Consider the following 13,531-nt stretch of genomic DNA (forward strand, 5'->3'; position numbering starts at 1 on the left):
ATTAAGTCCTTCCAAATTAACTTCGCTTTATAAAGAAACTAGAAACCCAGTGCACAAAATTTGTGCACTGGGAGAGGGGTATCCCTCAGCCCAGCCTGCACTCTCTCCAATCTGGGACCCCTTGGGGGATGTCCGACTGCCGGTTTACAGGGATCGGGCCTAAACTGGCAGTCAGACATCCCTCTCACAATCCAGGACTGCTGGCTCCCAAACACTCGCCTGCCTGCCTGCCTGCCTGATTGCCCCTAACCACTTCTGCCTGCCAGTCTGATCACCCCCTAACCATGCCCCTGCCAGCCTGATCGACGCCTAACTGCTCCCCAGACGGCCTAATCGCCACCAACTGCCCTCCCCTGCTGGCCCAATTGCCCCAACTGCCCTCCCCTGCCAGCCCAATTGCCCCAACTGCCCTCCCCTGCAAGCATGGTCTCCCCCCAAATGCCCTCCCTTGCCGGCTTGTTCACCCCCAACTGCCCTCCCCTGCAGGCCTGGTCTGCCCCAACTACCCTCCCCTGCTGGCCTGATCACTCACAACTGCTCTCCCCTGCCAGCCATCTTGTGATGGCCATCTTGTGCGAGGGTGTGATGGTCAATTTGCATATTACCTCTTCATTATATACGATTCAGTAGGGATTTTCTCAGTTTGGATTATGGTCAAATGTAGACATAAAATTTGCCATTAGTGATATTAATGCATTTTCAGTGTTATACAACCATCACAACTACCTAATCGCAGAATATTTTCGCTACCCCAAAAGGAAACCCTATCACCATAGATCAGTTACTCCCCTTTCCTCCCTCCTCCAGCCCCTGGCAATCACTAATCTCTTTCTGTCTTTTTTAATTTGTCTATTCTAGACATTTTACATAAAAGGAATCACACAATATTTGACCTTTTGTGTTCTCCTTCTTTCACTTACAATGTTTTTAAGATTCACCATAACTTCATATATCATAGCATACATATATCATAACTTCATTTCTTTCTATGCCTGAGTAATACTCCATTGTATCTATACCACATTTTGTTTGTCCTTCCATATCAGTTGATGGACATCTGAGTTGTTTACACCTTTTGTCCATTTAGAAAAATGCTGCTATAACCATTTGTACACAAATTTTTGTTTGAACACCTATTTGCAATTCTTTTGAGTATATACCCAGGAATGGAATGAATTGCTAGATGATATGGTAATTCTATGCTTATTTACTGAGGAACTCTTTTCCACAGTGGCTGTATCATTTTTCATTCATAGCAGCAATATTTGAGGGTTCCAATTTCTCTACATCCTCACCAACACTTACTTTCCTTTTAAAAAAAATTATAACTATCCTAGAGGATGTATCTCATTGTGGTTTTGGTTTGAATTTCTGTAACAACTAATTATGTAAAACATCTTTTCATGTGCTGGTTGGCTATCTTCTTTGAAGAAATGTCTATGAAATTGGGCTATTTGTCTTTTTATTCTTGAGTTGTAAGAGTTCTTTAGATATTCTGGATAATGGAACCCTGTTAGAGATATGGTTTGCAAACATTTTCACCCATTTTTTGGGTTGTCTTCTTCACTTTCTTGGTAGTATTCTTTGATGATACAAAAGATTTTAATTTTGCCGAAACCGGTTTGGCTCAGTGGATGGAGCGTCGGCCTGCAGACTGAAGGGTCCCAGGTTCGATTCCGGTCAAGGGCACGTACCTTGGTTGCAGGCAATCCCCAGTAGGGGGTGTGCAGGAGGCAGCTGATCGATGTTTCTCTCTCATCGATGTTTCTAACTCTCTATCCTTCTCCCTTCCTCTCTGTAAAAAATCAATAAAATAAAAATTAAAAAAAGATTATAATTCTGATGCAGTCCCATTTATTTTTTCTTTTGTTGCTTGTACTTTTGGTGTCATATCTAAGAAACCATTACCAAATCCAAGGTCATGAAGATTTATTCTTATGATTTCTTCTAAGGGTTTTATGATTTTAGCTCCTACATTTAGGTCTGATCCAATCTGAGTTAATTTTTATATATGATATGAGGTAAGGGTCCAACTTCATTCCTTTGCACGTGAGTATCTAGTTGTCCCAATGCCATTTGTTGAAAAGACTATTCTCGTCCCATTAAATTGTGTTGGCACCTTCTTTTTGTAGTTGTTGTTAATCATCACCTGAGGATATTTTCCCACTGATATTTAGAGTGGAAGGGAGGGGGAGAGATAGTGACATACCCATTGGTTGCTTCCTGCATATGCCCTGACCAGGGCCAGGGATCAAGCCTGCAACCAAGGTATGTGTCCTTGACCAGAATTGAACCCAGAACCCTTCAGTCTGAGGGCCGATGCTCTATCCACTGAGCCAAAGCAGCTAGGGCCTTGGCACCTTTTTTTTTGAACATCAATTGACCACAGCTGTCATAGGTTTATTTTATATTTATCAGCCATCCACTAATCTATGTCTGTCCTTATGCCAGTACCACACTGTTTTGATTACTATAGCTTTGTAGAAGTTTTGAAATCAGGACATATGAGTCATCCAATGTAGTTCTTTTTCAAGATTGTTCTGAAGACTGCTAAATCTCTCAAAACAAGCTGCAGCTGATGAAAGCGTGCCCCAAACCTATCAATAAAAGGCCCAATACCCAGCACTAACACCCACCCTGTCTTGCTTCACAGTTGGGCCTTGCCTGGGCACCTCCAAGCCCAATACAAATAGAAAATAGCAGCCCTCTGCAGATCTCTCTATAGCTCCTGCTGTGTGACCCCCCGGAAGCCCTAGAGCCAGTGCACCCGGTGGACAGCTTCAGACCATAGCAGATTACAACTCTACACATCCACAAGCGACACACTCATGGGGGCAAACTCAGAGAGCACCAAAGCCTTACTGAAGCAAGTCCTGCTCCACAGGGATGTTTCCTGAACAACAGCTTTCTCTGTAGTCGCAGCTGGTCCTCACAGCCAATTGGCTTGAAGGTCAACTCCTCCCAGTGATGCCAAAAGCAATTAAGGCTCAACTACAAGACGGTGCACACAGCCTACACAGGGAGGCACCTAGAGTGCCCAGCTCAGGTGACTGGGGAGGCTGAGCCACTGGGCCCTACAGGACACCTACTACACAGGCCATTCTACAATTCCAGGAGACATAGTAGCTCTACCTAATACACAGAAACAAACACAGAGATACAGCCAAAATGCAGAGACAAAGAAACATGTCACAAATGAAAGAAATGGAAGCCAGCAAATTATTGGATACAAAATTCAAAACCATGGTTATAAGGTTACTCAAGGATCTTCATGAGACTTTCAAGGATCTTAGTGAGAATGTCAAAGACATGAAAAAGGACCAGTCAGAAATTAAGCATACACTAAGTGAAATAAAGAATAATTTACAGGGACTCAACAGTAGAATAGAGGATTCTGAGAATCAAATCAATGATTTGAAATATGAGGAAGCAAAAAACACCGAATCAGAAGAGCAAAAAGAAAAAAGAATGCAAAAATATGAAGTGTAAGGATCCTCTGGCTTCAAGCATACCAACATTCGCATTATGGGGGTGCCAGAAGGAGAAGAGAGAGAGCAAGATATTGAAAACCCATTTGAAGGAATAACAGAAAACTTTCCCTACCTGGTGAAAGAAATAGACTTACAAGTCCAGGAAGTGCAGAGAGTCCCAAACAAGAGGAACCCAAAAAGGCCCACATTAAGACACATCATAATTAAAACACCAAGGGCTAAAGACCAAGAGAGAATCTTAAAAGCGCCAAGGATTCAAGGGAGCACCTATATGAGTCTCAACAGAAACTTTGCAGGCCAGAAGGGAGTGGCAAATATTCAAAGTGATGAATAGTAAGGACCTACAACCAAGATTATTCTACCCAGCAAAGCTCTCATTTAGAATTAAGGGTCAGACAAAAAGCTTTACAGACAAGAAAAAGCTAAAAGAGTTCATCAACACCAACCCAGTATTATATGAAAGGTTAAAGGGTTCTTCTTTAAGAAGAGGAAGAGGAAGAAGAAGAAGAGATAAAAATATGAACAATAAAATGGCAACAAATACTAGTACATATCTATCAACAATTAAATCTAAAAAAATCAAAATTAACGAACAAGAAATCTAATGAACAAAATAAACTGGTGAATAAAATAGAGTCAGAGGCATGGAAGCATGGAACAGACTGATGAATCTCAGAGGGAAGGGGGAGGGAGGGCAAGAAGAGGCCTATTTTCGTGTTAAGCAAGCCCTGTCCATTGCTTTCTGTGCATCTAGGCCAGTGGTCGGCAAACTCATTAGTCAACAGAGCCAAATATCAACAGTACAACGATTGAAATTTCTTTTGAGAGCCAAATTTTTTAAACTTAAACTTCTTCTAACGCCACTTCTTCAAAATAGACTCGCCCAAGCCATGGCATTTTGTGGAAGAGCCACACTCAAGGGGCCAAAGAGCCACATGTGGCTTGCGAGCCGCAGTTTGCCGACCACTGATCTAGGCTAATACACTTTTGAAATGCCCCCTTTCAGACATCTCAAGAAAGCACATAATCTTAATTACCCTGTAATCGCATCCCTGAGTTGCTTTTCTCCCACCTCTATGTAATCTTTCTTACCATCCCTCCTTAATTTCTAATGCATAAAACACACTGCAAACTGTTATTCTTAGAAGCATTTATCTCCGTCCATTGAAATCTTGATCTTTTTTGGCTCAAATAAATTTTTATAAAACACCAGAGGCCCGGTGCACGAATTCGTGAACTGTGAGATCCGGTCGCCCATCCCGATGGAGGCCAATCGGGGGGGTTGGGCTGGTGGGGGGGAGGGGCTGTGGGTAGTTGGCCAGCCGGTCCCGCCCCTGATCGAGATGGGGGGGCGATCAGGGGCCAGGCTGGCCGGTCGGGGGAGTGGCCGCGGGAGGTTGGGAGAATTGGGGCCCCAATTGGGCTGATTGGCTGCCACAATGCACATCATAGCGACTGGTTATTCCGGTCATTCCATCGTTCTAGTCACTTGGCTTTTATATATACAGACTAGAGGCCCAGTGCATGAGAATTCATGCACTGGAGGGGGCATCCCTCAGCCAGGCCTGCCCCCTCACAGACCAGGAGCCCTCAGGGGCGGGAAGCGACCAGGTGATCAGAGGAAGGTGATGCCCCATCACACCTCTGCTGGTGCCACTGCCAGCAGCGCAAGCCTTGGCCAGCCCTGGTTACCTGAGCCTTGGGCAGCTGGGCAGTCACCATCCGAGGCTTGCCTGTGCCTCAGGCCAGCCCTGGGCACCTGGGCAGCTGCCATCCAGGCTTGCCTGCACCTCAAGCTGGCCCTGGGTGGTTGGGGAGCTGAGGGAACTGGGGGACTCCGGAGGCAGGCGTGCAGAGTGTGCCTGCCGCCCCAGTGGGCCTGAGAGTACTGGGCACCACCATCTTTGAGGGTGGGGCAGTCAATTAGCATATTCCCTCCTTATTAGCTGCGGATGCCACCATCTTTGAGGGTGAGGCAGTCAATTAGCATATTCCCTCCTTATTGGCTGTGGGCGCCACCAATCTTTCCGATGGCGTGAGGGTCAATTAGCATATTCTCTCTTTATTAGATAGGATTTCTACATGTTTGAACATTTCTTTATGTCGACAGGCTCCACATTAATTTTAGAATCAGCTTTTCCATCTCTTTAACAAAGGCTTTGGGGATTTCAATAAAGTTTGCATTTGATCTGTAGATTGGCTTTGGGTAGTATTGACATCTTAACAGGACTTAGTATTTCATTTCATAAACCTATGTATTTAAATCTGCTTTTATTTTTTTCAGCAGTGATTTGTAGTTTTCAGTGTACAAATCTTGCACCTCCTTAGTTAAATTTATTCCTAAGTATTTTATTCTCTTGGATAGTATTCTTGCTACCAACTTGTACAAAAATACAACTGGTTTTTGCATGTTGATCTTTTACCTGTAAATTTGCTGAATTCATTTATTAGCTGTAATAGATTTTTTGTGTATTCTTTAGGTTCTCTTTGAGAATTTAGTTGTTCAGTGAGCCAATTTGGGTTTGTCACTTCAAATAGCTACAATTCTCTCACTGCTTCTAAGGCAAATATAATAAACCCAACATTACTTCTGAGTAAAAGTTTTACCAAGATAATATTAATAAGAATTTTTCCCACTAATACTCTTAAAATGTCTACATGGCTATTTGAAAAAGATTAGAAGATGTATTTTATGAAAATTGAAGTATTAGCTTCTATTTCCTCATATAATTTTAAATACTTTTAGCTTCATGTATTAATAAATCATTAAATCCTAGAAACTGATTTTATTTTTTTGAAACTATGATACAAAAATGTTTTAACTTTTCCTTTATATTCTATCTTTCAATTTCTTGAAATACTACTTTATGCTTCCATGATAAGATCAAATTACTTTTAAGTTTTAAGGAAAACCAAAATGGCTCATTTATCACTTAAAATAGTTTGCTAAAACCAGTACTCAAGAATTATAATATTCAAAAACATACAGTCGATTCTTGCTACCAACTTGAACAGAATTTTTGAAAAGATAAGCTTCTATTTTATACTCAGATTTTATAAAATTCTATATTTATTAAATATTTATAGCAACTTAATTCATAAGCAGAAATTAAACTTAAGTAATCTCAAATTATTTCTCAACCCAGTGGTTTACGTTGTTTTAACTAATTCTGTGACTTTCAAAATATCTTAAGAGTCAAACATGTTCCTGTATTAAATAATAATAGCAATTAAAATCCTCCCCCATAGGTTCCACTGTCTTTCCAACCACTTAATTTCTCATTTTCTATTCTGGACCTTATTAGTTTCTCCCAAGTCCTCATAAAGTACTGAAGTCAGAATTGGACATATTAGAATATAACTCCCCTCTAATTCTATCAAAATCATGAAGACCTCAGCTAGTTCATGAATGAAATAAACTGGTGGGGGAAAAATGATACATTTCTGATCCCCTGAGCAACACACGACTTAAAGAATAATTAAAACTTAAACTTCCAATGATTAAATATTGACATGTTGCTAGCAAAAATCAAATACACTTACCCAATTCAGAAGAGAATTTCATGTTGCCTTTTTCTGCATCTTCAATATGATTATCTATCACATCATCAATCTTGTTTGCTTTGAACTGTAATTCTAATATTCTACTTGGACCTCGGGTAAAACGGGGATAGAATTTTTTGGGGACTGGCCCATGGGGCCCAGACCCCTTGATGGGCACATTCTTAAGTGGCTGAGTCACTTCACTGAAGTTGAAATAAACAAAAAGCAAAACCGTCCAGGTCGCAGACGTAAAAAGGCATCCATAACAGAAATATCGAACTGTGATGCTTCCCATTATAGACCTAGCATAGCTGAAGGGCCATTTTCAGTTTCCTAAAAAAGAAGGATAGATAAGTTAGACATTTCAGGATATCTGTAAATCTTCCACCAAGTTCACATTCACTGTTTCTCAAACCACCAGCTGCACTTCTGAACTGTTTACTTAGGATCCCTATGCATACTATTAAAGATTTAAATGGAAAAAAAATATGTGAATAGCCAAATTAAAAAATAAATGCAACAATTAAAAACACAAGCTAATGAGTTAATGCTCAGAAAACCAATGGCAGCAAAATAGCTGACTTATTCACCTGTCCATGTTAATGGATACTGCCCCACCTTTGTTCTGGATTGCTTTCAGTGTGGTGTTTTTTTCAGATTCTAACTTTTTTTTTTTTTAATATATTTTATTGATATTTTACAGAGAGGAAGAGAGAGGGATAGAGAGCTAGAAACATCGATGAGAGAGAATCATCGATCAGCTGCCTCCTGCACACCTCCCACTGGGGATGTGCCCGCAACCAAGGTACATGCCCTTGACCGGAATCGAACCCGGGACCCTTCAGTCCGCAGGCCGACGCTCTATCCACTGAGCCAAACCGGTTTCGGCCAGATTCTAACTTTTAATGAGGGAAATACCGGTCCAATATGTGTCATGACAGTACATCTAAGATCCCTTCCAACCATAAAATTGTAACTCTTTTAACCCAAGGATCTTAAAATCTGTTATTAAAAGTAAGCAACTAAAATAATAGTTCACTTTCTAATCAAAGATTAAACCTACCCTAATGCCTACTCTAGATTAAACAGTTACATTTTAAATTTATAACCAAAAGCGTTGTGGACGAAAAGGGGCCACATGCTAACCTAACTCAGGGAAGGCCTGTGTGGTGGCCTTGCAAACTCAAGAGACCTAACATAACCACAAAGGATGGTCTGAAATTAAAACCTTTAATTAAAAAGCAGTTTATAGTGGACTAGAGGCCTGGCACACAAAATTCATGCATGGGTATGATCCCTAGGCCTGGCCTGAGATCAGGGCCATCTCTCAGCTGCCCACAGCTGGCCCCACCAACCACTCCTGGTTTCCCGTTTGCCATCAGGCATTTGGAGCCTGCCGGCCGGGGGGCAAGACCAAGAGGTTGGCCTTTCCCTCTGGCTTGCCGGCCCCGCCCCCACCTTGGGTTTCCCTCTGTTTGGGGTGACCCTTGGCGTGGGGGCCTTAGCCTGGCACTGCCCACATCCCCTGTCACCCACCCCCAGTTCCCCATTTGCCACTGAGTGATCGGAGCCTAGAGGTGGTCAGTGCACCTCATAGTGACTGGTCGAGTGGTCATTCTGCCGTTAGGGTCAATTTGCATATTACCCTTTTATTGTATAGGACTAGTGGCCCGGTGCACGAAATTTGTGCACAGGGGTGGGGAATGGGGGGTGTTCCTCAGCCCAGCCTGCACCCTCTCCAATCTGGGACCCCTTGAAGGATGTCCTACTGCCGTTTACAGGGATTGGGCCTAAACCGGCAGTTGGACATCCCTCTCGCAATCCGGCACTGCTGGCTCCAGCCGCACACCTGCCTGCTTGCCTGCCTAATTGCCCCTAACCACTCTGCCTGCCGGCCTGCTCGTCCCCAACTGACCCCTGCCGCCAGCCTGCTTGCCCCCAAATACCCCCCCTGCCAGCCTGATCACCCCAACTGCCCCCCCCCCCCGCTGGCGTGCTCGCCCCCAACTGCCCCCTGCTGGCCTGCTCACTCCAAACTGCGCCCCCTCGCTGTCCTGATCACCTCCAACTGACCCCCACTGACAGCCTGCTCGCCCCCAACTGGCCCCCTGCTGGTCTGCTTACCCCCAACGGCCCCACCCCCCACCAGCCTGATCACCCACTACTGCCATTCCATCATGGATGGCCTGATCACTCCCCAGCGAACCAAGCTTCCAGCCCCTCCTTTTTTCCTTGAGCGGAGGACAGGGCCGGCTGGAAGCAGGTATCTGGGATTTATTTATCTTCTATAATTGAAACTTTGTAGCCTTGAGTGGAGGCCAGGGCAGGCCAGGGTGGGCAGGAAGCTTGGCTTCCTCCATTGCCGGGGGCAACTCAAGCCTCCTGCTTGCTCCAGCTCTGTGGCCGCTGCCATCTTAGTTGGGTTAATTTGCGTACTCACTCTGATTGGCTGGTGGGCGTAGTGGAGGTATGGTTAATTTGCATGTTTCTCTTTTATTAGACATGATTATTATGTCCTAGGCCAGTATCTCCTGACAAAGATCAACTTAGATCTTTACTGAGCCTATTGTCTTTTTGAATCTAAGATAACTTTGGAAAGTCAGGGTTACTTTTAACGTCCCTTTTTCTGGACCCCTCTGGGCACAACAAATGGCACCAGGGGGGAGACTACAAATTCCCTCATTGTTATTGTTACCATGTTAATTGTTGACTGTTATCTATCCTGTACCCACCTATGTAAAAGAAGCATGGTGTCTATCATTTCATTTTTTATCCAATCCTAGAGGTTTCCAGGCTTTGTTTTCCCTCCCTAATCTATCATCAATGGATTTCCTGTATCCCACTTACATCTCCACCTTTGATGGTAAAATAGGTGAAAAACCACCATTCTACAGAGCATTATCTCAATTTGTTGAGCTTCTGCTTCCCAGCAATTTTCGACAGTTTGGCTCAAATAAACTCCCAAAAATTCTTTACAGATATGAATGTTTTCATACATTAACAGAGTTCAAATAATTCTATTTCCCCTCTTCTTATGATGTCCTATAAACAACAGAACATCAAACCAATCGATGTTTCTTTTACATTGATAGTTCTCTGTCTTTCCCTCTCTCTTCCACTCTCTCTAAAAAAAAAAATCAATGGAAAGATGTTCCTCCCTCTCCCAGGTATTTTTCTGGGAGGCAACCAAGTAGGTTGCCCTGTTTGAAAAAAAAAAAAAAAATTCAATGGAAAAGTATCCTTGGGTGAGGATTAAAAAACAAACAAATAACATAGCATTGAAGTTTTCCCTACACTTTCTGATATCTGGTCTTCATGGAGGCCTCACAAAACTTCCCGAGGAATTCTTTGTAAAGAGACCAACATACATACAAAATAGTCTCACAGAATATTAGGGCACAGAAACCCTATATAAGTAATGTACAAATAGAAGAAATCTACAAAGCGATACTAACATTACTCATTTCTACAGTATGAGATAATTGTAGAAATAGTAGTATCACCACCACCCGAAATCCAAACAAAGCAAATCAGAGTTGTTTAAGTCCAACTTCAAAACTTAAGCTGCTTGCCCTAACCGGTTTGGCTCAGTGGATAGAGCATAGGCCTGCAGACTGAAGGGTCCCAGGTTTGATTCTGGTCAGGGGCATGTACCTTGGTTGCGGGCACATACCCAGTAGGGAGTGTGCAGGAGGCAGCTGATAGATATTTCTCTCTCATTGATGTTTTTAAATCTCTATTCTTCCTTCTTCCTCTCTGTAAAAAAATCAATAAAATATATTTTTTAAAAAATTAAGCTGTTTGTATGTTATGCCATAAAGTCTAGAGAAGATGGTCAGTAAATAGCTTAATTCTTGCCAACCAAGTAGTTATTTTACCACATGTCAATTCAAAAGCTTAAAAAACAAAGAAAACAACAGCAACACCCAAACAAACAAAAACTCTCCCACTACAATAATACCAAGGAAGCGGGAAATGACTGCAGCTCAGAAGGAAAGTCAGGCACCAGTGAAAGTACTGTCCTGTCAGCTGTTAGCAAATGAAAGAAATGCACATAAAAACAACTGCTTTACTTAGAAGTGGAAGAAAATATTCTCTAAGCAATGCAAATGGAGCCATCAAAGCAAATAAGACAAAAGGTTGCAAATTTCTCCTTTTGCAACAAAAATGTAAAGAATAGAGACATTTAGGTGAAACATTAGAATTTTAAACTAAAACACATTCTAAGTTCCTAAAATATTCACTTGAGGGTAGACAAAAAACAAGCAAACATCAAAAACAAAAGCACTATTTCTTTAAAAGGCCATGGAATTCTGAAGTTCAAGACTAACTATACAGGCTGCTGATTCCAAAGAAACTATACATCTAAGGAGCCAATCCCTTCTTCAACTATATAATGAGATTTCTATTTAGATTGTTTTCCTCAAACCATTCTAGGCCTTCCCACTTCCACATTGGCCACCTTAAACCCAAACACAGAAGGGAACCATGCAAAAGGGACAGAGAAGAAGGCAGAGGATGGTAATCAAGGGCTATTCCATCAAGCAGCTCTGACCAATAGATGGACACTCTGACATTAATTCACATCTTTTCCTTTACTCCAAGTCCCACCAGCTTGTTGGGCAACGTCCAGAGCCCTTCAAAACCCATCTTTAAAATTTCTTCATTCATATTCTTCCTGTAACTGTCACCCATATTCTATTTAAGTAACTCTGCCCCTACCCTGATTTCATCATCATTTGGAACTCATCTAATAAATAACCTATTAAATCTTAACTTAAAGTAACACTCTGACCACAACCCTGACTTCCCAGCGGTGTCATTCTTATCCACACTATACTACTCTTCAATTTCACTGCAGACAGAGTCCAGACACTCAACCTTTCCTTTCTCGTACAGCTTATATTTATTTCTTTTGTTCTGTGTCCGGGTACACATCCCTTAATGTCTTACTTCTTTCCCTCTTTGCTTAGAACATTTTGGATAATATTAGAAAGTGCTAAATGCTAAGGGGTAAAATAAGGCAGGGAAGAGCAATATGAAGTGGAAGAGGGTGTGTGAAATTTTAGGAAGGTGGCCAGGGAAGGTCTCACTGAGAAGGTGATACTTGAATCAAGGCCTGAACAAAACAGTAAGCAACTGCAAACACCTGGAAAAGAGCTATCCATGCAAGGAAGCAAAAGCAAAGACCCTCTAAAGTAAGTGTGCCTGGTGGGATCAAAGGGTTTGCATCATACAATCATACAGATCACATGCTCCGGTCACAAGACAATCACACAGGTTAAAAACCAATCAATGACAAAAAAAAACACACAAAAACAAAAACAAAAAACCTAGAAAAATGAGAAACATATAAATGGAAATTTAGAACCAAATAGTGAAAATACTTTTCAAAACTTAAGAGGTAAAGCAAACACCAAATTTAACTAAGAAATTAAAACCTCGAAACAAAAATCAAAAGCTAAACATTTAATCTAATCTGTGCTAACAAAATAATGAATCCAGCATCTGCAAAGTCTGCTTGCTATTCCTTCCATAAGCAATTACCTAGGTCACAGCAAATGTTTAAAGGTTAGTTGTAAATATTTCTCTCTTTTCCGCATCCAGCACGGCTAGAGAGTGGTCCAGTTCCTGAGTAGGGGTGGCTGGGGATTGAGAAAATGAAAGAAAAAGACACAGAGATAGAAGGAAAAAGCTGGGACCAGGTGAGACGGCTGCCCTCTTCTGATGGAGAGACAGTGACCCAGAGCCGATACAGGAGGCTATTGTACAGGAGGCCCAATGCCTTTCAGCTGCTGTACGATCCTCTGCATCACAATTCAAAAAATTTAAAGTATAAAGAGCATGACTGAGTTTGTTTTGAGGTGACACATAACATCCATCTCCCCCTTTTTGTTTTAGTAACTGCATTTTAAGAGTACAATTGGCACTTTCCACTATTGAGTGACATCCATTTTGCCAGATTTGATTAGGTTTAAGTCCTCGGGGATTTACCCCTAATGCTGGCACAGGGAGGTGGATAACACACTGAGGGCATTGCTTGACAACTTGGCAAGCCTGCTCTTGTGAAATATGGAGTTCCTTGCGCAAGGCATAGGCATTTTGATGATGTAGGGCATGCGAGACCTGTGCCATGGACAATGGAGTGACCTCCTTTACAGAGGCAATGAGGCAATCTACTTCCTCATTACCTTCAGCCAAGGGAACTGGAAGGCCAGAATGGAATCTAATATGGCCAATAAAACATGGAAATTGTCATTCTCAAACATTTTGAAGGCTGAAAAATAAATGAAAGAGTTCCTCTGAATTAGTGTGCCCTATAGTAGCTGTTTCAATAATTTTGGCCATACTTACCACATATGCACTATCACTATAGGTTGATGGGCTCCGTAGCAAAATCTGTCAAGGCATAAATAAGAGCCTATTTCTACCCGTTGTGCTGAAATATAAGGGTTTTGAAAGACCTTTGCTCCCCTGCTGCAGTGGATCCAGCCTTT

At 42.1% G+C, this 13,531-nt stretch overlaps 1 protein-coding gene across 3 annotated transcripts in view; it reads right to left on the minus strand.

Annotated features, from left to right (window-relative positions):
- The window catches only part of GALNT11 (polypeptide N-acetylgalactosaminyltransferase 11), a 70,669-nt gene that overhangs the window by 24,657 nt on the left and 32,481 nt on the right, over positions 1–13,531 (minus strand). For 2 of the 3 annotated variants that reach the window (XM_080664035.1, XM_080664036.1), the window contains exon 3: positions 7,035–7,367. The exons of the other annotated variant lie outside the window; for it this stretch is intronic. In XM_080664035.1, coding sequence (XP_080520161.1) covers positions 7,035–7,329 — 295 coding nt within the window. In that variant the 5' untranslated portion in view covers positions 7,330–7,367. The remainder of the gene's footprint in view (positions 1–7,034; positions 7,368–13,531) is intronic. 3 annotated transcript variants of the gene reach the window in all.

This window comes from Plecotus auritus (assembly GCF_963455305.1).
Source record: "Plecotus auritus genome assembly, chromosome: 4".
NCBI classification, from domain to species: Eukaryota; Metazoa; Chordata; class Mammalia; order Chiroptera; family Vespertilionidae; genus Plecotus; species Plecotus auritus.